Source organism: Drosophila eugracilis, unplaced genomic scaffold (genome assembly GCF_018153835.1).
Source record: "Drosophila eugracilis isolate 14026-0451.02 unplaced genomic scaffold, ASM1815383v1 contig_367, whole genome shotgun sequence".
Taxonomy (NCBI): Eukaryota; Metazoa; Arthropoda; class Insecta; order Diptera; family Drosophilidae; genus Drosophila; species Drosophila eugracilis.
The window spans coordinates 5,692,331-5,711,280 of record NW_024573224.1 but is presented as its reverse complement, the minus strand read 5'-3'; the positions used below and the strand labels follow the sequence as shown (position 1 = coordinate 5,711,280).

The 18,950-nt window shown below is 43.4% G+C and overlaps 6 protein-coding genes across 7 annotated transcripts; 3 read left to right on the top strand and 3 right to left on the bottom strand.

Annotated features, from left to right (window-relative positions):
* The first annotated feature begins 560 nt into the window (after positions 1-560).
* Positions 561-5,231, top strand: LOC108115842. 2 transcript variants are annotated; one of them, XM_017227453.2, is made up of 3 exons: positions 561-667; positions 2,476-3,336; positions 3,645-5,231. In XM_017227453.2, exons 2-3 carry the CDS (start codon positions 2,523-2,525, stop codon positions 5,159-5,161), a joined length of 2,331 nt encoding a protein of 776 aa, XP_017082942.2. In that variant the 5' UTR covers positions 561-667; positions 2,476-2,522; the 3' UTR covers positions 5,162-5,231. The 2 variants fall into 2 exon arrangements, with proteins under 2 accessions (XP_017082942.2, XP_017082943.2); XM_017227454.2 differs by lacking the exon at positions 561-667 and adding an exon at positions 1,644-1,744.
* A 624-nt stretch (positions 5,232-5,855) lies between these two features.
* On the bottom strand, positions 5,856-7,974 carry LOC108115843 (cysteine-rich hydrophobic domain-containing protein 2). The gene is made up of 5 exons (XM_017227456.2): positions 7,751-7,974; positions 7,286-7,391; positions 6,977-7,217; positions 6,173-6,383; positions 5,856-6,101 (listed from the first exon to the last, which is right to left on the bottom strand). The coding sequence occupies exons 3-5, from the start codon at positions 7,102-7,104 to the stop codon at positions 5,934-5,936; spliced, it is 507 nt and encodes a 168-aa protein (XP_017082945.1). The 5' UTR covers positions 7,105-7,217; positions 7,286-7,391; positions 7,751-7,974; the 3' UTR covers positions 5,856-5,933.
* A 200-nt stretch (positions 7,975-8,174) lies between these two features.
* LOC108115844 (short coiled-coil protein B) lies at positions 8,175-9,025 on the bottom strand. Its single transcript, XM_017227457.2, has 2 exons — positions 8,849-9,025; positions 8,175-8,770 (listed from the first exon to the last, which is right to left on the bottom strand). Exons 1-2 carry the CDS (start codon positions 8,901-8,903, stop codon positions 8,418-8,420), a joined length of 408 nt encoding a protein of 135 aa, XP_017082946.1. The 5' UTR covers positions 8,904-9,025; the 3' UTR covers positions 8,175-8,417.
* Positions 9,026-9,480: 455 nt separating this feature from the next.
* On the top strand, positions 9,481-16,129 carry LOC108115858. The gene is made up of 5 exons (XM_017227484.2): positions 9,481-9,731; positions 9,801-9,884; positions 10,493-11,552; positions 12,194-13,750; positions 13,818-16,129. Exons 3-5 carry the CDS (start codon positions 10,925-10,927, stop codon positions 15,956-15,958), a joined length of 4,326 nt encoding a protein of 1,441 aa, XP_017082973.2. The 5' UTR covers positions 9,481-9,731; positions 9,801-9,884; positions 10,493-10,924; the 3' UTR covers positions 15,959-16,129.
* LOC108115860 lies at positions 16,125-17,224 on the bottom strand. The gene is made up of 2 exons (XM_017227486.2): positions 16,529-17,224; positions 16,125-16,473 (listed from the first exon to the last, which is right to left on the bottom strand). Exons 1-2 carry the CDS (start codon positions 16,985-16,987, stop codon positions 16,147-16,149), a joined length of 786 nt encoding a protein of 261 aa, XP_017082975.2. The 5' UTR covers positions 16,988-17,224; the 3' UTR covers positions 16,125-16,146.
* Positions 17,110-18,874, top strand: LOC108115859. Its single transcript, XM_017227485.2, has 2 exons — positions 17,110-18,462; positions 18,512-18,874. The coding sequence occupies exons 1-2, from the start codon at positions 17,248-17,250 to the stop codon at positions 18,767-18,769; spliced, it is 1,473 nt and encodes a 490-aa protein (XP_017082974.2). The 5' UTR covers positions 17,110-17,247; the 3' UTR covers positions 18,770-18,874.
* The last annotated feature ends 76 nt before the right edge of the window (positions 18,875-18,950 follow it).

The window sequence follows — 18,950 nt, the reverse complement described above, 5'->3', positions numbered from 1 at the left end:
ACATTTACTTTTTAAGTTTCATCAACCAAAGTTGCTGAACTGGTTTAAAGATGTTTTTCCCCAAGTGTGATGATTTAACAAGCTGTCCATCTTGAATAAGCTGAAGATAATCTTTATCGTTCAATTTAAAGAATAAACTTTCTGTTTGTCTCGTGAACTGCTATGAACAGGCGAAAAACAGTACTTGAAAAATCATTATACTCGATTTCAACATGTGTATACTACATGAAAACTGTAGCTTTTTTCTTTTTTTGTATCTGTGTGCGCGAACCCATAAATTTATATATTCCCCGAAATAACCCCGTTCTTAAAAAAAGAGCGAAATAAAAACGAAAGAAGTAAAAGGCAAAATAAAAAATAATAGGCAACTGTCTCTCCGGCAATCTCTCACAATCTCAAAAACAACTAGCGACCATAACCATTATTTGTACCTTCCGAATACGAATAAATATATATAACGCCGAAGCGCACACGCACACAGACTCAGGTGACTATATATATGCATGTGTATATAGTTGGGTTTTTGTAGGCCCGTTCGTCGCTTTTTCGAGTTTTCAAATTAGTATTGAAATCGTCGTTAACGGCGACGGTTTGGTTCGGCGCTTGAAAAACGGTTGAAAACGGTTCGGTCACTACCTCTCTCTCTCACTTGCCGCTCTCTTCTCTGGTAAGTGTGAGTGTGTCGGTGTGCAAGGTGTTGCTCTGCTTCGGAAATAGTTCAAGTCGAATTATTTAAAACTTATTGGCAGGCATGTGCATAGATATATCAGCAGTTGCCATTAACTGATTAGCGAATTATGCCACAAATGACAAATGTCAATGGAATTGTTTAATATTGATGGAAAGTGGAATGTTCTGTTCTTTTTCTTGAAAAATTCTCAACTGCACATAATAAGCGTAAATTCGTGAGTGTCTGTTTGTGTGTGTGTGTGGGTGAGCCGAGCTGAAATGAGAGGAGAGCACATACCCGAAAAGAATTAGTTGGCTCTCTCTTTAAAATCCCCCTACCTCCCCGCTCCTATCTGTATCAGCTTATTATCGTATCATTTTTGCATTACAGTGCCCGCAGGCGATTTAAATTAAGTTGGCAATTACATTTCCTCTTTGGAACATTATAATATATCCGTTATATTTATCAAGCTTAAAACCGCCCTTTGAACATCGCGACGTATGAAACATGATTCTATAATGGTATTTTCAAACCACCCCCCGACCAATGTGCAAATCTTGAGTCGTCGCTGGAAAATTACTGAAAATTTGAGATTCAAGTCTAATTTCAACCCGCCACGATGAAACTTACCTATATATTAATATGTATTTCCCCCCTTTTTCATTCATTATTATTTGTTCGTCTTCCAAATTTGTACGATGCCGTAATCGCTTCTTAAAATTCGTATTCTACGCTATATTCAACGCTATCTTGTTTACTTGCATTTGGAAATCACTATCTCGAAAATGTTCTGTTATTGAGTGTGTTGTGTTCCACTTGCCTCGCTTCACTTTACGCTTGTATCTGTGAGCGGGAGAGTGTTTTTTACGTCTTCTTTTTGCTGCCATTATTCGTTTTGAAATAATCAAAATCGATAAAAAATATATATATTTCCTCGGTTTAGATTTGTAAGCTCTTTTCGTGTATATTTGCTTACGACGAGCGTGTCGGTGTGCTGCCACTTTTGATGGGTTTTGGAATGTGTTAAACAGTTGGAAACACGTCAACTTCACACAACCAAATGTGTATATGGAAGTAAATATCAAGTTGGTGGTGGATTCTGAAGACGAAAACCGAAAGATAACCGAATCCACGATGGCCACTTTTGACACAAAAAGTCTAAAACTGGATTTTTTCTGTTGGCACATAGCCATCGCTCTTTTTCACAATCTGCCAAGTGGATATTGGGTGGTTTAAAGTACATATACAGAGCCATCGTAAACTAACTTTCCGATTGAACAATTGTGATTCAAATTAAAAACCAATTAAAGAGCACTTTTAAATGTTTGAGTGCTTTTAATCTTACAGTCAAGTTTAACTAGGATGATATACCTGTTATATCTGTACATACAGTTAAGCATCTTAAAGTTCAAAATAGTTCGATTTACATAACTAAAGTAATGCAAATGGTGCTTTGGCTTGTAGAGAAACCATAGCATACTTTTGGAGTACTTTTAAATACATATTCCAAATTTCAGTTCCACTTTCAAAACTAAATTTTGAATAATTATCTTTACAATTGGAGGGAAAAGATCTCATTGGTTTCTTATAAAATATTTCACCGTAAAATATTGTAATGCTATTTTAACAAATACCTAGTAATTTCGCCAATAACAAATTATGTAGATAACCAATCCAATGAAATTGACAATAGACCTGAATTTTGTAGTTTTCCAAAACTACGAGTTCTGGTGTCAGAAAAATATTTTTCAATTTTTAAAAACTTTTTCGAAACTAATTTTTGATTCCCCCGCTTTTTACAACAGTTGCAGGGATTCCAAATACCGAAGCCTGAATTTCCAACGCCACATCCATGTTAATGCCACGTTATCTGGGCCTGAACGATAGCTCCTCGTCGTCTGGCAGTCACGGACCTTCAGGAGCTCCCGGCAGCTCCTCCTCCCCGCCGACGACGGTGGCCGCTCACACGAAAATTCGGCTGCTGAGCAAAGTGGAGCACAATATGCGTCAGAGCCAAGGTCACATCCAGAGCAATACGAGTTCCCATGGCATCAGCCACCTCCTGCACACGGCCTCAACGGGCAACGGAGTGGTGGACGATGTCGACGGACTGCTGACGCCCATGCGCATTAAAGCTCACATGTCGCCACCCTACTCCGCCGGCAGTTCTGTGAAGAGCGAATCCCTTAGCTCGAGCTCTCGGCCGGAACGCAACCTGTGGAGCCGGGCCGAAATGCTAGAGATGTTGAGCATCATGCAGAACCTTAATGCCCTGGAGCAGCTAAACGACCGGAACATGAAAAGCGAATACGTCTTCCGACAGATCGAGCAAGTAATGCGTAGCAAGGGCTACGTGAAGAAGTCCAGCATCCAGATCTGGACCAAGTGGAAGTTCCTTAAGTCCACGTACAACACCACAACACGTCATGGCACTGGAGTGCCCAAGGTTGTGCCGGAGGAGGTGTACCGTGTTCTCTGCCGAATGTTAAGTGACTCAAATCACAGCGGAAGCAACAATAATGTCAATGGCAGCCTCAGTGAATGTGGGAACTCGATGGACAGCTCCAAGACAGCCGGCGAAGACAACAAGGAGGACATTCTGGGCGTGGAGCATCCAATTTTTGGATTTCGACTGGGACCCATTAAACCAGAACCGATTGATACTGGTAAGTGACGTTGTCGATAGAAATCTGTTTCTTTTAGTAATCAATGACATTGTTATCTTTTTCAATCTTTGAATTATGTATGTTTCAAAAAATGTTGTATCCATTGATCAGAAAGTTTAGTTTTGAAACAAACACAATTCTGATGCTTAAAGCCCTAAACGCTATATCACAAAGCTAATTTTCATAACAAATGACATCAATAAAAATTAGCATTTATTCGATTGTTCATCGAGATTTCTGAGAACTGAACAAATACAATTCCCAATAAAAAATTGTGGTTATTGATGACAAACATCTTATTATTTTAGGCTATGAGACAACTCAAAAGCAGGACATGGTGTCTGAACCGGATATAGAAGCTTTTGACTACGAGGCTGGTAGCTCACAAGCCGACAACGGCGACCAGGAGGATGTGCCTCATTTGCCGTTTATAGTGTCCGTGAAACACGAACCCGACGTGGACCTGGGTATGGACACCACTAACACACCGCCACCCACGGCACCAGCTTCTCCATCTCCACCTCCAGTGGCGCTGGATGAGACGGATGACGAAAGCGTCTACTCATCCACACCGGCTGCACCTCCTCCACTAAGAGTAGCCTCTTTCGCCAAGGACGAACTGCGGCGGCCTACTCACGGCATCCTACAAATAGATCGGCCGCCGCCAACGCTCACAAAGATGGGACAGCAGCTAGCCAGTCCGGGGCAGATGAGCAGATCCCTGCCATTGCAAAGCACTAGCAGCATTAACTTTGTACATCCGCACAGCAAGCTGATGCTACCCCGCAAGCAGAATCCGAATGGCAGCCAATCTGGGCTGCGTCTACCCAGAGACATCAGTGTACAGCCAACCGGTATGCGGATGAAGACAGTGCCCATGCGGGATACAGGCTACTCGCTTCGCCCGGAGCGGATGATTCCCGACATTGATAAGTCAGCGTCCAGTCCACCACAGTCGCCTTCAACGATGGCTGCTCTTTTGGGCCGCGGACCACCGCCTAAGTATCCGATTTCTGGGCAGCAAGCAGGTGCCTCTACAAACAGACACGCTCACATGATGTCTTCCCACCAGTTGACTCCACTGCAGCACCAGCAACTGCAGCCGCGGAAGCGCCGACTGGGACAAAGCCCAGTCATGGGAATGCCTGTACCGGTAAAGTTGCAACGCAGCGCCAATATGTACGAATCGCCTTCAAAAAACATCCGATCTCATCCTGGAATAAGCGAGGACATCAAAAAGAAAACCAGCGAAGAGGATACAAAGCAGCGCCAAAAGCGGCATGAGGAGCTGTTTGCCAAAGAGCTCAGCCAATTGGCTACAGCTATGCGCTCGGCACAAAAGGAGATGCTGCAGGACTTCTTCATTCAGCAGAAGGAGATCGCACGACGGGAGCATGAGTTCCAGTTGAAGCAAGACACGATGGTAATGCGGGCACTGCGCAAACAAACGGAGACGTTGTTAAGGACCGCTAACGAGCTGGTAAATAATGGAGCTTCCGAAGCAGCTAAAACGGAACAAGGCAATAGGGACGGTGTCATTCTCGAAACTCAGATGCCGTTTGAGCCAGAAACAGAGCTTCAAACTCAAGAAAGCGAAGAGGAAATTGTAGATGGAGATGGGGAAGCTGATGATGATGTGGAGGAAACTATGGCAGACCTAGAAGAGGAGGACAATGATGAAGATGATGATGACGAAAATGATGAGGTGGAGGATGACGACGGGGATGATGAAGAACATCTGGGCAATGACAGCGACCTGGAAATGTCCACTTTAGCCATGTCCGAGGGCTCCAACCACATTGAAGTCATCACCGAAGAGCAGTAGTTGGTTTATTCCAAACGTCCTACCACATCTTCAAGTATTACCCCAAAAAGACAAAAACCATTGTTAATACCGATTCATTCCAATCGCATTCCTTAAGCTATATATACTAAACATATATATATATATATTCCTAGAGCCAGACCCGCGCATTGTTAAAAGACTTGATTATATTTAAGCATTAATACATAAATGAAACCTAAAGTAAATTAAAATGTATTTATTGTTCATCGACCGTCTATGCCCCAAAGTGCTGTAAAGTTATTGAAACCACAACATACTTAGGTAACCATATGATATATATCAAAATATATATGTACATTGTACAATAACACAAGAAAATGCATTTTCTAACGGACTTGGGAGTGGGATCTGATTATTTCGAAAAACACATATTTTTTTAAATCAAATTTAATTTCCTATCCTGAAATATATTTTATAATATTGCATTAGTTTGATAAACAAATTATAATTTACAACTAAACGAAATAAGGGAAAGTAGAGCGCCCTAAAGTTACGAGAAATCAAACTTACTGCCTAAAGTTTTTGCAAAAATTAGTTTTAAACGGAACATTAAATAGTACTAGCTTAAAATGACAAACTGTGAGTGCACTAAATTAGGTAATGCCCATTTTCTGCGCTGTGCCTGCCTGTCCTATGCCGATTAGCACGATCCGTAAACGCCTAAAGCAAAGTGTTAGCAGCTAGTGTTTATTTTACAATTACCATTACGACCCCGCGATACCGTGCACACGCCCATCTTCCTAGCCGGCATTTAGTCGGGTCGATAAATGGGCGTTTTGGGTATAAATTCAATTAAAATAACATACTCCATCATGGAATTGGAATCACATTGTTGCTTATGCAGTCGCCAGTGCAGGCCCAGCTTATGATATAGATGATTATTTTCCCATTCGAACAGCTTGTCCAGGGTGAGTTGTGTCTGTAAAAGGATCCGGATTATTTTGGGATTACACGATCTTGTCTGAATAATCAGATTTAGCTTAATCTTACGCGTTTGCTGAGACAGATGACAGGCCAGAGGGAGCAGCCTAGAGTACAGCAACAACAGACGCAGCCGCAAAAGAGCCACTTGACGTTGACGGGCAGGGATTTCTTCAATACTCCGTTAATCCGACCCACCGTCGCCTTGAACTCCTCGGGAGCCACTCGGGACAGCAGACCGCATGGGAACTCTGCGTTGAAGCGATTGCTCAGGCCAAATCTGTAAATATACAGGGGGAAATTCAGAATTAGTGTGTGTAATTGCCGTGCAATACAAAAATTTTGCCCTGACTCAACTCTTATTCAACCCATAGTCTGTAAATGACCCTTTAGGCTACATCGCCACATTTCGAAAAATGGGGTCAAGCGGAATCAATGGAAAGCAGGGCCTATGCCGAAATTAGGTGACGACAACCTTGAACTACATTCTAGCTTCATCAGCAAGCAGTTGTTTCAAAAAATGCTTACACTCTTTTTGGAATCGAATTCTTAAATACTCTAATTTTCAAAATTTCGACAAAATTCAGAACTATTATTATTTTTATTGGTTTTAAAATTAAAGAAAAAGAAAGAAAACATTCCGTTTTTGATGTGTGTAAAGTTCATAATAAATCATCTGGGATATCTCCTATATTTTGAAGCGGAATCTTTAATTTAATATTTGCTTAACTCTGTATAGTTCTGTTCTGCTATTATCTTGACACTTGTAGTGCTATTGTTTCGAATGAATTACACTTCGAACTACTCTATCTATCTGGTGTTCCCCATGTTGGCCTTATCGCTTGTTTACTGTGCCCAATTCGGCCCACTTACACTGTCATGTTGCCCGCTCCCCGAATGATAATAGGCTCCTGAACCGGCGCCACAGTTTGATCCTGGAAGTGCTCCAGGTCGTCCAGCTGCTCATCCTCATAGATGGCGTCGAAGTCAGAAAAGGACATGGTTGGTCAAGCTTGTGTGTTTCGTGCTTATTTTGAAGGACTGATGCGGTGATGAGCTTAAAACGGATGACGAGGTGACCAGGGGGAACAGAGAAGAGCAGCGCGCGCTCCAGCTGTGCCGTTTGGGAGGTCAAAACATGTTGCCTTCAGCCTTTGCTGGCGGGGATTGGGTGTTACGTACGAGATGCACTTCAGTTACAGATTGACTTCTGCGGTTGTTGCTTCCGCCATAAAACGTTCACGAAGGCAGCCTTTTCCAGTGATGCGATAATGACGTCTGGCTTCCTCTGTTGACGCAAATGCGTAGGGGGCGAGGGTGGAGGTAAACGGGGTGGTGGGTGGCATTCAAAATAAAGTGCATATTAAAAAATAATAAATGCAGCGTGTGATTGTGTGTGTGGAGCGCTTTGCAACACTGGACTCTGTCTGCATTTTTGTTGTTATTGCTTTTTCTCTTAAAAGAATGAGCGGGAGGAAAAAATATTCCAAATACAAAGAAAGCCCACTTAAAACTTTTTTTCCTTTAACAGCTATTAAATTGTGAACTTTCCACTTAAATACATATCTTGAGCAACAACAAATACAGCGCAAATGTTTTGTTTTCCCCACACACACAGTCACAGAAGGCACCAAAACACACACACACCTCTTGCAGCGTATTTCGCAATCACTTTTCTTTCAGGCTAAGTTGTTTTTGTGTACGCCCGTTCAATTTATTTATTTTATTTTTCAGAACAATTTTCGATTAACTTTGAGCAGGGACTACGACTTTTGCACGCTTTCTACGTTTTCCGAATATGAAAATTCGCTGCTGAATTTGTTGTTACACGACCAAGACGAACAGCTGGCTGCCCTGTGTTGCCAGACTTGCTGGTAGGAGTCGTATCTCTTCAAAACGGCTTTTCAGGGATACTCTTTATATCTTTTATACCAATACATTTAATTTTTTAGAAGAACAAAACAAATTAGTTTATATAATAAACTTAATTTTTAGTATTGTGTTACCCGACTTCTAAGAACAGCTGAGTCGCCAGCGTTGCCAGCCCTGATTCGTCTTTCAAATCCTTCAATTGCGATGGGGTGTTATTGATTTATTAATTATCTATGTATATAAATAAATTACTTTTATGTATAAAATACATAGAGCGCAATAAGCTTAAGCCTAAAAAAACAAATTCGACGATTGGGCAACTTAAACAACATTGCAATAGCTTAATTTCGAGTGTTATAGATTAAAATATAGCTCTAGCGTGAACGAGAAGGCATATTTGAGATGGTTTTTGGTTTCCAGTTCAGGTCGGTGGAATGGAAGATTACTTCTTCTTAGCCGCACTGGGACTGGTAGATTGGAACACCGAGGATGCCGACATCAGATTCTCGATGTACTGGCCTAGTACCTGGTTCTCGGAACGCAGCTTGAGATTCTCCTCCTTGACGGAATCAACGCGTTGCGAAAGGTCATCCAGCGTATTTTGTAGCTCTAGTACCTGGGTGATCAAGCGGGCTTTCTCCTCCCGATCGTCTTGTGCCATTTCCATTGCCTCCAGCGAGTTGTGTGATGAATCCGGCGTAGAGCTCCGGTTGGTGAAGGAAGAGCGCAGCGAGTCCATGGATCTGCCGTTGGGCATGTGTCCCGCCGTCGAGGGCTCGTCATCCGGAATAACCACTGTTGTTTTGGGATAGAATAACAGTTGATAACATCATCACTTGAAGACTCCACCCACTTCCATAAATTTTTACTCACCCTGTGGGTCTTCGTCCATGTTTGGAATACTGTCATCATTGTTTAACAGAGACATGGCTGGCAGTGTTTATTTGCGATTCTTGTTGCCTTTTATTCTTTAACTCTATAAACTTTTGCCAAATTTCGTTTATAAATTGACACGAAAAAGAAACTACCACTTTTAGCCACGCAAAATTGTGCAACACTGGCAACCGTTGCCGTTTTTTAAAAAAGAAACATTTTTCAACACTAATAGAAGTTTTAAATAAGAAGAAGCTGATTTTTTAATCATTAATTAAATATTTAAGAATGCGTTGTCTTTAAAATGAATTATTTATTATCTTTCAAAATATTTAAAAAATATACCTTTTTCTTGCTAGTATTGGGGTAGTGTAACCACCTTTCTTAGATTTCAAGTTATTTTTCCCGTTAAGTTCCATTGAAAAGAAAAACTGTAAAGCTATAAAAAGCTTGCTTATGATAATAATCTAAGAATCAAATTCTACAATAAAAACGTTTTTACTATAATTTTACCCACTTTTAAATATTTACCATTTATTCATCTTTTTATTTCCGCCATTTCAAAATAACTGACAACAGGCGCACACAAATCGGCGGCCAGAGTTGCCACCTGAGACGGTTGATCATAGAAATTAAAATACACACATGCTTTTGCTGTTTTTAATATTGCTTGACAGAACGCTTCCGTTTTTGCAGGAGTGTGAATTTCTGCGAGTGACAGTAAAACTAGTTTAGTTATGAACGCAGTGAAAAGTGCGTTGAAGCTGTGTAGATTTTCCGACTCTTTTGGTGGGCATTCGTTTTCGCCAGAATTTACGAGGTCGAACGAGCGTTTAACACCCTCGCAACAACAAACTATAGTTTAATCAAGCGAATAAAGCAGGTAAGCGCAATAATCTTATCCCACCATTTGACATTCGCGACCTGATATCCTTGTGGACTGTCATTTAAGTTCTGACCTGCGAGCGAACAGCATCTCAATATCCTGATTTTCTCCTCATCCGAGGCTGTACATTTTAAAAGGAATAACGCAAGGGTAAGTCAACAGTTGGATTCTGGAAACTGGGAGTCGGGGCTTTCTGAAAAATTAAAATTAAAACTCATAGATTTTGCTGAAATTCCTGCCAGTTCGACAGAACCAAGATAAGACGTTTATGTTCTTGTGACATTGGATTGGCTACTACGTAACATTTTATGGGGAGATCGGATTGGGGCTTATTATCGTGGTTCAAGCATAAAATTAAAAGTGGGGATATAAAGCCTATGGAGGCTATAAATAGAGGCAGGTCAATTTTGAGATAACATAAATCTTCAAGCAGCATAACTAAAAATGGTATCAAAATTCAATATGTATCCAGTGTGACCGCAGCCGAGTGACCGGATTTTGACAAATGGCCGCGGGTAAATTGTCCAAAAAGGGTCACAAACCTAATAAAAAGATCTAGCAATTAAGGTTTAGGACTTAAGATTTACCACCAGTATGTTCTGATAAATTTATTATTTGGCTGGCAAATAGTTTTGAGTTTGCGTTAACTTATATGGAACCTAAAAAGGAACTGGTACCTGACAGATACTTTAAATATCCCAAATGTAGATCCTTTTTACCTAATTGCATAAAATAATATCCTATTTAACCCATTTTAGGTATAACATTAAACCCAAAATAGCCGTAAATATTTAAAACAAATTTACCAACCTTCGCATTGGGAAATACCACCATTTGGTATATAATCAAACTGAAATACATAAGATTAGTGCGCGAAAATATTAACTTCAAATCGAAAACTTCAAAAGCAGTGTCATTAAATAAAAAGTAAAAAGTAGTGGCCGTCAGAAAAGAGATCGAAAACATTTAATCCAACAGTTACAAACTGTGGAAGTCTGTGAAAACTTGTGTGAAAAGGTGAAATACAAAAAATACTAACCCCGGTGCAGAGTGTAAAATGCCTAAAACTTTTGTGCGCCTCAACGTACAAAAATTGTAAAGACGCGAAAACGGGAAAGATTATAATTTTTTGATTTCCTGCAATTTCCGTTGGGAAATATTAAATCCTTAACATAGTTTAAGAAACCGAAATGCTGCCCATGTCGATGGCCACCGCCGAGTCCAAGCAGCTCCAGCGCGACTTATCCATTACCGTGTCGCCCACGAGTGGAGGAGCAACCACAACTACGAGCAATGGAATTGTTCCAGTCTCTGGCGGAAATTCTAACCCAAATAGCCTCCTCACACTCGCTCCTCCTCGAAAGGAGGAACTGCGCTTCGTGCCACTTGCATCTATGGCTGGAAACAAGACCTGCAATATTACCATCAGCAATGTACAGCCCATGAAATCCAAACTAACAACGGTGAACATTGTGCCAAATCCGTTGAAAAGCACTGCAGGATCTACAACTGGCGGAGGATCTGCATCTTTATTTCAGATTGTGCCTTCGCCCACTAATACTAACCCGCCACTGGTGGCTTATTTGGCACCCAACGTTAAAACCAAGCTGCTCGGAGGAGGGGCGTCTAATCCCCAGCCAGTGGTGATACGTTCTGGGACACCATTGAATAAGAGTAGCCTTACGATTCACAGTAATGGTATGGCGACCATGACGCCCGTTCAATCTGGAGGATCGGGAGCTGAAGGAAACAGTGGAGCAGGAGGAGCACCCTTAACCCTACTGGGCAAAACAGAGCTTCCACAGAAATTACAAACTGGTGAGTAGGGTTTCCCCCATTCCATGTTATATAAGCCGTAAGTTTAAAGATGGTTTTTCATTCGAGAAAAAGAGATCCCGAGATTCAAAGCAATCCGGAAAATGGAAAACGGAAAATGGGGAGTACTAGTGTGAACCATGTGTGTGTGTGTGTCTGTTTGTGCGGGGCAATCTTTATAGTTTACTTTCGTTGCTCACATTGCTCTGCGGGTTTAGTTTTTAGTTGTTGTTCGACTGCTGCACATTTCATAACACCAAATTAATAGGGTTTGTGTGCGTGAGCCATTTTCGGATATAAATGAAACTATTAAATACAGTTCCACATTCTGCAACGGGGTCACAAAAGATTGAAAAAAAGAAAAAGAATTCGTTTCTCGACTATATATGCTGGTTTTATCAATAGCAATATGCAAAAGGCGGGGTGGCAGCTAAACCGAAAGCAACAAAAACAAAAACGACAACGATGATGACGATCAGGTTTTTGCAGCTGCAATAAGAGGAGATGATTTTTTGATCGGCGTGCGGGGTTCGGGCTCAGTGGAGGATCCAATCGGTTCAGATTGCCTTCGGGTGACTAATTAAATAAAAGTCATTGCTAATTTGTATCTCTCTTTTCTTCTATCTTTTCGTTCATCCGTACAGCACCTGGCCAGATTCCCAGTACGGGTCCAACGCAAGTCTCCTTGCTCAATCCCCTCAAGCCACGTGCACCACTCATACTCAGCAAGGTGGCGGTGGACAAGCTGCGGCTAAAGTTCAATCAGGTTAAGAACAATCCAAATTCCCTGGTTCTCAACAATGCCAATAATGTGAAGAAGCTGGTAAACCTGCCGAACAGCAGTGGCGAGGATACAATGAGGACATCCCAGAATAACAACCACATTAATAACAACAATAATAATAATAATAATAATAATAATGCTGGCAAACTAAAGGCGGTTATTCCAGTTAAAGCCACGCCTGTCGTCACTGATGAGCAACTTACCAACAACAATATGAGCCTGATTAAGGGCAAACCACTAGCTGTTAAGGCAATGCTCGTGCCCAGCCAGGATAAGCCAACTATGCCGGCAGCTATACAAGTCGCAGAGGATGTCCCCAAGCCCAAGACACAGTCCGCACCTAAACCCACTTCAAAGCCGCATGAAATTATCCCAAATGGGTTAGCTAAGGAGTCCAAGAAGCCTGTCCAGCTGCAGAAACCTGAGCGAAAGGAAACCCCTAAGGTGCAGCCAGTAGTGACAAAGGAAACCTCTCAGCCCAAAACGGCTGCGGCTAAGGAATCAACCAAGTTAAAACGCTCCAAATCCTTTGTGGGCACTCAACCTTCTTCTTTAGTGGCCAACAATGAGCGGCGACACTCGGTTGCAATTATGGCTAAGGAGGTGGATGTTATAGAGCAGCCAAGTGCACCCATTGAGACCATCACCATAGAAGATGACGATGATAGCGAGCAAGAGGAGCCGGAGCCTGAGCAAAACGGAATCATAATGCCCATTCTCCCCGCAGGGATAACTATTTCCACTACGAGCAGAACAGCAGTTAAGCCAAAGCCCTTGAGAAAGAACTCCTCCGTGACGACAATCTCCTCACGAGCTAGTAGAAGTTCGTCCAACAGCGATGTGGAAGAGATCTGTGCGCCGGGCAAGAAAATCGAGGATGAATTGAATTTACTGCCTGGCATTAGCATTATCAGGGCGGAAACCCTACCGCTGTCTACGGAAGACTTCGAGCGTTCTCTCCGCTGCGATGAGCAGATACCTCAAACCCCGCCCAAGTCTTCGTCTTCCTCAGGCGGATCTAACGGATCAGACACGTCATCACCGCCTAAAATTACCAATTCTATGACACCACGTTCACCCTTAAAGAATGGAAAGAAATCTTATGACCATGAAGTGGACACACCTGGCAGTAGGGCAAATTTCTTCAAGAAAACCATGGTACAGAACCTGTCAATGCTGAAATGGCGTGGTCAGCAACCGGCAAATTTGCAGAACTCTACGATCCGGTTCGAGTTGAATCAGTTCAACCTCCTGCAGATAAATGAGAGATGCCAACCGCGCCAAGGTCCAGCGGCGTATTTCGAGCGTGCCCTATATGAGCGTGCTGGCAGGAGGCCTACAAGCAGCATTCATCCACTGCTCTATCTGTGCCAGCGTTGCAACTGCCACGGTCCCGCCTCTGACTTTCTGGCACCACGTGAGTAATGAAAGGATTGCCAAAGGTGTTAAAGAACTATTACATCATATAATATTTTCTTCCGCAGATTACTGTTCAGTGAGCTGTGTGCGTCGCGCCCAGAAGCGTCGCCTGCCGTCAAATACACAAAAGGATAGTAAGATGAGCCGCACGCTACTGGAGCAAACGACTGCAACAGTGTCAGATCCGCCAAAACAGCAAGGGAACTACAAATCCCAATCGAAGTCTCTGGCTGCCTTACAAGAACAGCTTCAGCAGCTTACAAAGGAGAAGTCGCGAAAACCATTCCGCTGGAGTGAGTATCTCAAGGCCAAGGGCAAGGATGTGGCAGCGCCCATCCATCTATTCCTCAACCCGTTTCCCATCAGTCCAAATTGTTTCGAACGCGGCATGAAGCTGGAGGCCATAGATCCGGAAAACTGCTCACTGTTTTGTGTCTGCAGTATAGTGGAGGTACGGGGTTATCGGCTAAAACTTAGCTTCGATGGCTACTCCTCCATGTACGACTTTTGGGTGAATGCCGACTCGCAAGACATCTTTCCGCCCGGTTGGTGCGATGAGACGGCAAGGGTTCTGCAGGCACCCAAGGACTATAGCTCGGAGCGCTTCAGTTGGAGCCGCTATCTGGTAAAAACGGGTGGCAAGGCGGCTCCACGAGTTCTCTTTGCGCATTTGAATATGCAGTCGCAGGCGGGAGTTCGAAACGGATTTGCAGTTGGTATGCATCTTGAGGCCGAGGATCTAAATGACACGGGGAAGATCTGTGTGGCCACGGTGACGGATATTTTGGACGAACGTATTCGAGTCCATTTCGACGGCTGGGATGACTGTTACGACCTATGGGTGCATGTCAGTTCACCGTACATCCATCCTTGCGGCTGGCACGAGGGTCGCCAGCAGTTAATAGTTCCGCCGGACTACCAAAAGTCGGCGTTTAATTGGGATGACTACATATCAGAGGTTGGAGGATTGGCTGCCTCGAAGGAGCTGTTCACACCACGCCAGCCCATGGAATACCAGGCGCGCATGAAGCTAGAGGTGGTGGACCAACGTAATCCCTGCCTAATTCGCCCGGCCACAGTGGTTACGCGAAAAGGTTACCGCGTCCAACTCCACTTGGATTGTTGGCCAACGGAGTACTTCTTCTGGCTGGAAGACGATAGTCCAGATCTACATCCCATCGGTTGGTGCGAGGCCACCTCGCACGAACTGGAAACTCCGCCTGGATACCTGCAAACCAAATCTATGATGCCATGTGATGTGGAGGGATGCCGGGGCTACGGCAATGCCAAGCGGTTTAATCTCAATGTGCATGCCTTGCGAGATTGCTGCCCGTATGCACCCGAGAACTGGCGCCAATGGCGCTCCAAAACGGTAAAACCACCACGAGTTGCGCCCGAGAAGATTAGGCGTGGATGGGCGAAGAAACCAAAGCGAGCAAGTGCCGAGGTCAAGGTATCGGTTAAGGATGAGACCCACGCAGAGGTTAAGCCCGAGTTAAAAGTGGAAGCCAAGCGAAAGACACCTCCACGTCAGGTAAAGGTTGTGAAAAAGATAAAGGAGGATGCAAGTCAGGTGCCGGATGAACGTTCTCTGGCAATAGCCAATTCCTATGTGAAGGACTACGGACCACAGTTCCTGCAAAACTATCGCCTTTGGCAGCAAAACAGCGCGTTCGATTTGGACCAGGTGCAGACCAACCCACTGCACTGGACAAACTGGGATGTGTACAACTACATAGAACGAGAACTTGACTCCGCGGACATTGCCAGAACGATTTTCGACCAAGACATTGATGGCAGAGCGCTGCTGATGTTAGGACGTCAAGAGTTAGACAAGTACCTGAAGCTCAAGGTGGGCCCAGCCGTAAAGCTCTACTCCCTGATTGTTAACCTGCGCATTGCGGTGGTCTGTAAGTTTGAGACCAATACCACTGGACTGACAATCAATTTCGATGATCCCATTCAGTGGGGGAAAGAGAAGGCATCGACATCTCCTGCCAAGAAGCAGGAGCAGCCCCAGAGTAACGGCTACAAGATGGACCATGATGAGGAGCTCTACCAGAGCGGAAACGATGAGGAAGCGGTGCTGGACTGCGAAGACTTCCTTAGTGTTAAGCCAAGCAGTCTTGTGATTGACGAGGACGCCGATGGCGATGTGGTGATGGTACCATTGGAAGTGCGCATGCCCATGAGCACGGCCTCCTAGGACTCCAGACAACCCGCTTTCGTTGATTGATTTATAAGATTATTTTGTTGCACCGGCCTCAGCCCTTTTGGGTATTAATATTATAAATAATAGTATTTATTATATAAGGCCATCCGATTTTGATTATGTTTGTTTTACCTAGTATCCAATAAATGATCCCCTAGATATGTATGTAATCTTGCGTATAATTATTTTCCATTGTAAAATGACGTGTTCGAGCCTGCTTCTCGTGTTGAGTTCCTTACAGTTTCCTCTTCGGGTAGGACAAGAGTGCCATCCACTTCAAAAAGAACATTTTTGAACATTTGGGTCACATCCACAAACAGCTGAAATTGCTCCATATTGTTATAGCGGATGTTGTTTTCCTCCTGATAGTTCTTCAGGGATTCCAGTAGTTGATGGTCGGAAAGAGCACCCTCTTTCTTCAAGATGATCATTAGAGTTTTAAGCTCTTTTATACTCAAAGTTAGAAACGAGTTATCCTTGAGAACTTGCGTGGCAATGGGCCTGATTTTCTGAAATAGCATATGGATTTAATTTAATAACTATGTAGATATGTATTATCTTGACCTTTGCCACCAGATTCATTAAAGCGGGATGGTTGTGCTCACTGGCCAGATGGAATACCTGCAGAATAACCTCCATGGGCCAATCTTGATTGGCCAATTTGTCGATGTAACAGTCGATGAAGTCTAGCATCTTATACCTCTTGGCCAGGAGCATGAGGTCACCACACATTTCGATTGTGACTGCATTGCAGACCTCGTAAGTGTAGATATATAGGAGCAGTGCCTCGTAGGCGGTGGGGGAGGCATCCTCAACGTTAATCACGTTTTTGTTATTCTTGAATACGGGATCCTTGATCAGCCGCTCGAATTCCTCGGAGGCGGAGACGAGCATCACCTGGTGGCACCGGAATATACGCTGACAGCGCTTACCCTTCACCTTGTCCAAATGCCAGACATGCAGCTCACAGTCCGACTTTTGCCCATTGCGTAGCAGATCCAGACGTCGGAGTTTGCAGTTCATAGTGGCTGGGGATTTTCTAGGGGGTGTGTTTACACATAGAATATAATTTTGAATACTAATTTGGAGTTTCCCTGGCAGGAATGTCAGACTCTGGGGAAGAGGGTAAAAACAGCCAGGGAAGAACCAAGAAAAATTCTCCGAAAGATATATTAGAGAATGAGGACCAAGCTCAAGAATCGGTAGGCAATTCTTCAAGAAAAAGCAGTGCCGCGAGATTACATAACGATGTAGAAAGGAAAACTAGGGGAACACAAGTTGATATGGACTTCAACGCCTCAAAATCCGAAAAGAACTATCTGGAGTCGTTCATCTCGGGCGCCGAACGGATTGTTCCAAGAGCCACCGTATCATCGGATATCCTTTCTGGTTCAGCATTGGAAAATGGGGATAAAACTAAACAGACAGCCAGAAAGAGCCAGGGAAGCACCGAAAATAACTCTCCGGAATATATATTAGAGAATGAGGACCAAGCTCAAGAATCGACAGGCAATTCCTCGAGAAAAAGTAGTGCCGCGAGATTACAGAACGATGTTGAAGGGAAAACTAGGGGAACACAAGTTGATATGGACTTCAACGCCTCAAAATCCGAAAAGAACTATCTGGAGTCGTTCATCTCGGGCGCGGAACGGATTGTTCCAAGAGCCACCGTATCATCGGATATCCTTTCTGGTTCAGCATTAGAAAATGGGGATAAAACTAAACAGACAGCCAGAAAGAGGGAGGGAAGCACCGAAAATAAGTCTCCGGAATATATATTAGATAATGAGGACCAAGCTCAAGAATCGGCAGGCAATTCCTCGAGAAAAAGTAGTGCCTTGAGATTACAGAACGATGAAGAGGGGAAAGCTCAGGAATTACAAATTAATGTGGACTTCACCGCCTTAACATCCGAAAATAACTCTCGGGCGTCGTTCATCTCGGGCATCGAAGTGATTGTTCCCAGAACCACCGTATCGTCGGATATCATTTCTGGTTCAGCATCGGAAAATGAGGATGAAACCAATCATTCCACGAGTAAAAACCGCCGTTTGGAGTACTTTCGAAGCGGCGCCGATGCAGATTGTCAGGTGCACGTCCTGAGCAGCTGTCCTTTATCCGATGATCCGACGCCCAGTGTCTGCTATAAAAAGTTCGGCTGCCACCGGATTTTCCTGGCCACCGCCTCTGACAAACTGGAGCAGGATGTGTATCAAAATAAGCAATGGAATGGTGTTTTGCAGATCAATGGCGTTTCTCCGGAGAGCGTGGAGATTTTCCTGGAGTTCATATATACCTTCGAAATGACCTCCCCACTGATTAAGTTAAACCTAGTGGGGGATATATTTATCCTGTCCTGCGCATACAATATGCCGGAACTCCTACTATCCTTTTCCGAGAAACTGAAGCAGCAGGATTGGCCTCTGGATGGAATTTTACCAGCCTTTGACTTGGCATTCCGTCACAACATGCTAGATTTGGAAAGAGTTTGCATGGAGGTGGGTAATATAGGCTTCCAACTACAGTAATTACAATAATTTTCCGCAGAAAATCATGGAGCAGAGGATAATGTTGGCCCAGGAACCCAGTCTGATGAAGCTGCAGGTCTACGCCCTAAACTATGTCATCCAGCACTGGTTGGTGGCGGAGCTGCCCTTGGATGACCTCATCAACATATTAAAGCTGTACCAGGAGACTAACGATATCACCTTTGCCAACACCCAGAAATTTCCGCACTTTACCAAAATTATCAAGTACTTTCCAAATGTCCTTTTGGATGCCGAGGGTTATATAAGCAAATTTTAATTTTTTTTTTAAATATAATTTTCTCTTTGATCGCTATAAAAAATATTCATAAAGATGTCAGGATAGCGATGGTGGTTTATTATGATCGTAATGTTATAAAAACTATGACTACCAAATTTTCTTTAACAATAGATAAAAAACGTTAAACAAAATTTTCGAAAATCAAACGGCCGTAACTGCC

Coding starts and splice junctions, on each gene's coding strand:
- LOC108115860 (XM_017227486.2), bottom strand. CDS start 16,987: ATGAACTGCAAACTCCGACGTCTGGATCTGCTACGCAATGGGCAAAAG. Junction 16,474..16,528: donor TAATGAATCTGGTGGCAAAG/GTCAAGATAATA, acceptor ATGCTATTTCAG/AAAATCAGGCCCATTGCCAC.
- LOC108115859 (XM_017227485.2), top strand. CDS start 17,248: ATGGACTTCAACGCCTCAAAATCCGAAAAGAACTATCTGGAGTCGTTC. Junction 18,463..18,511: donor TGGAAAGAGTTTGCATGGAG/GTGGGTAATATA, acceptor AATTTTCCGCAG/AAAATCATGGAGCAGAGGAT.
- LOC108115843 (XM_017227456.2), bottom strand. CDS start 7,104: ATGTCCTTTTCTGACTTCGACGCCATCTATGAGGATGAGCAGCTGGAC. Junction 6,384..6,976: donor GGAGCGGGCAACATGACAGT/GTAAGTGGGCCG, acceptor GTATATTTACAG/ATTTGGCCTGAGCAATCGCT. Junction 6,102..6,172: donor TCATCTGTCTCAGCAAACGC/GTAAGATTAAGC, acceptor ATCCTTTTACAG/ACACAACTCACCCTGGACAA.
- LOC108115858 (XM_017227484.2), top strand. CDS start 10,925: ATGCTGCCCATGTCGATGGCCACCGCCGAGTCCAAGCAGCTCCAGCGC. Junction 11,553..12,193: donor TCCACAGAAATTACAAACTG/GTGAGTAGGGTT, acceptor TCATCCGTACAG/CACCTGGCCAGATTCCCAGT. Junction 13,751..13,817: donor CTCTGACTTTCTGGCACCAC/GTGAGTAATGAA, acceptor TTTCTTCCGCAG/ATTACTGTTCAGTGAGCTGT.
- LOC108115844 (XM_017227457.2), bottom strand. CDS start 8,903: ATGTCTCTGTTAAACAATGATGACAGTATTCCAAACATGGACGAAGAC. Junction 8,771..8,848: donor CATGGACGAAGACCCACAGG/GTGAGTAAAAAT, acceptor CCAAAACAACAG/TGGTTATTCCGGATGACGAG.
- LOC108115842 (XM_017227453.2), top strand. CDS start 2,523: ATGTTAATGCCACGTTATCTGGGCCTGAACGATAGCTCCTCGTCGTCT. Junction 3,337..3,644: donor ACCAGAACCGATTGATACTG/GTAAGTGACGTT, acceptor TTATTATTTTAG/GCTATGAGACAACTCAAAAG.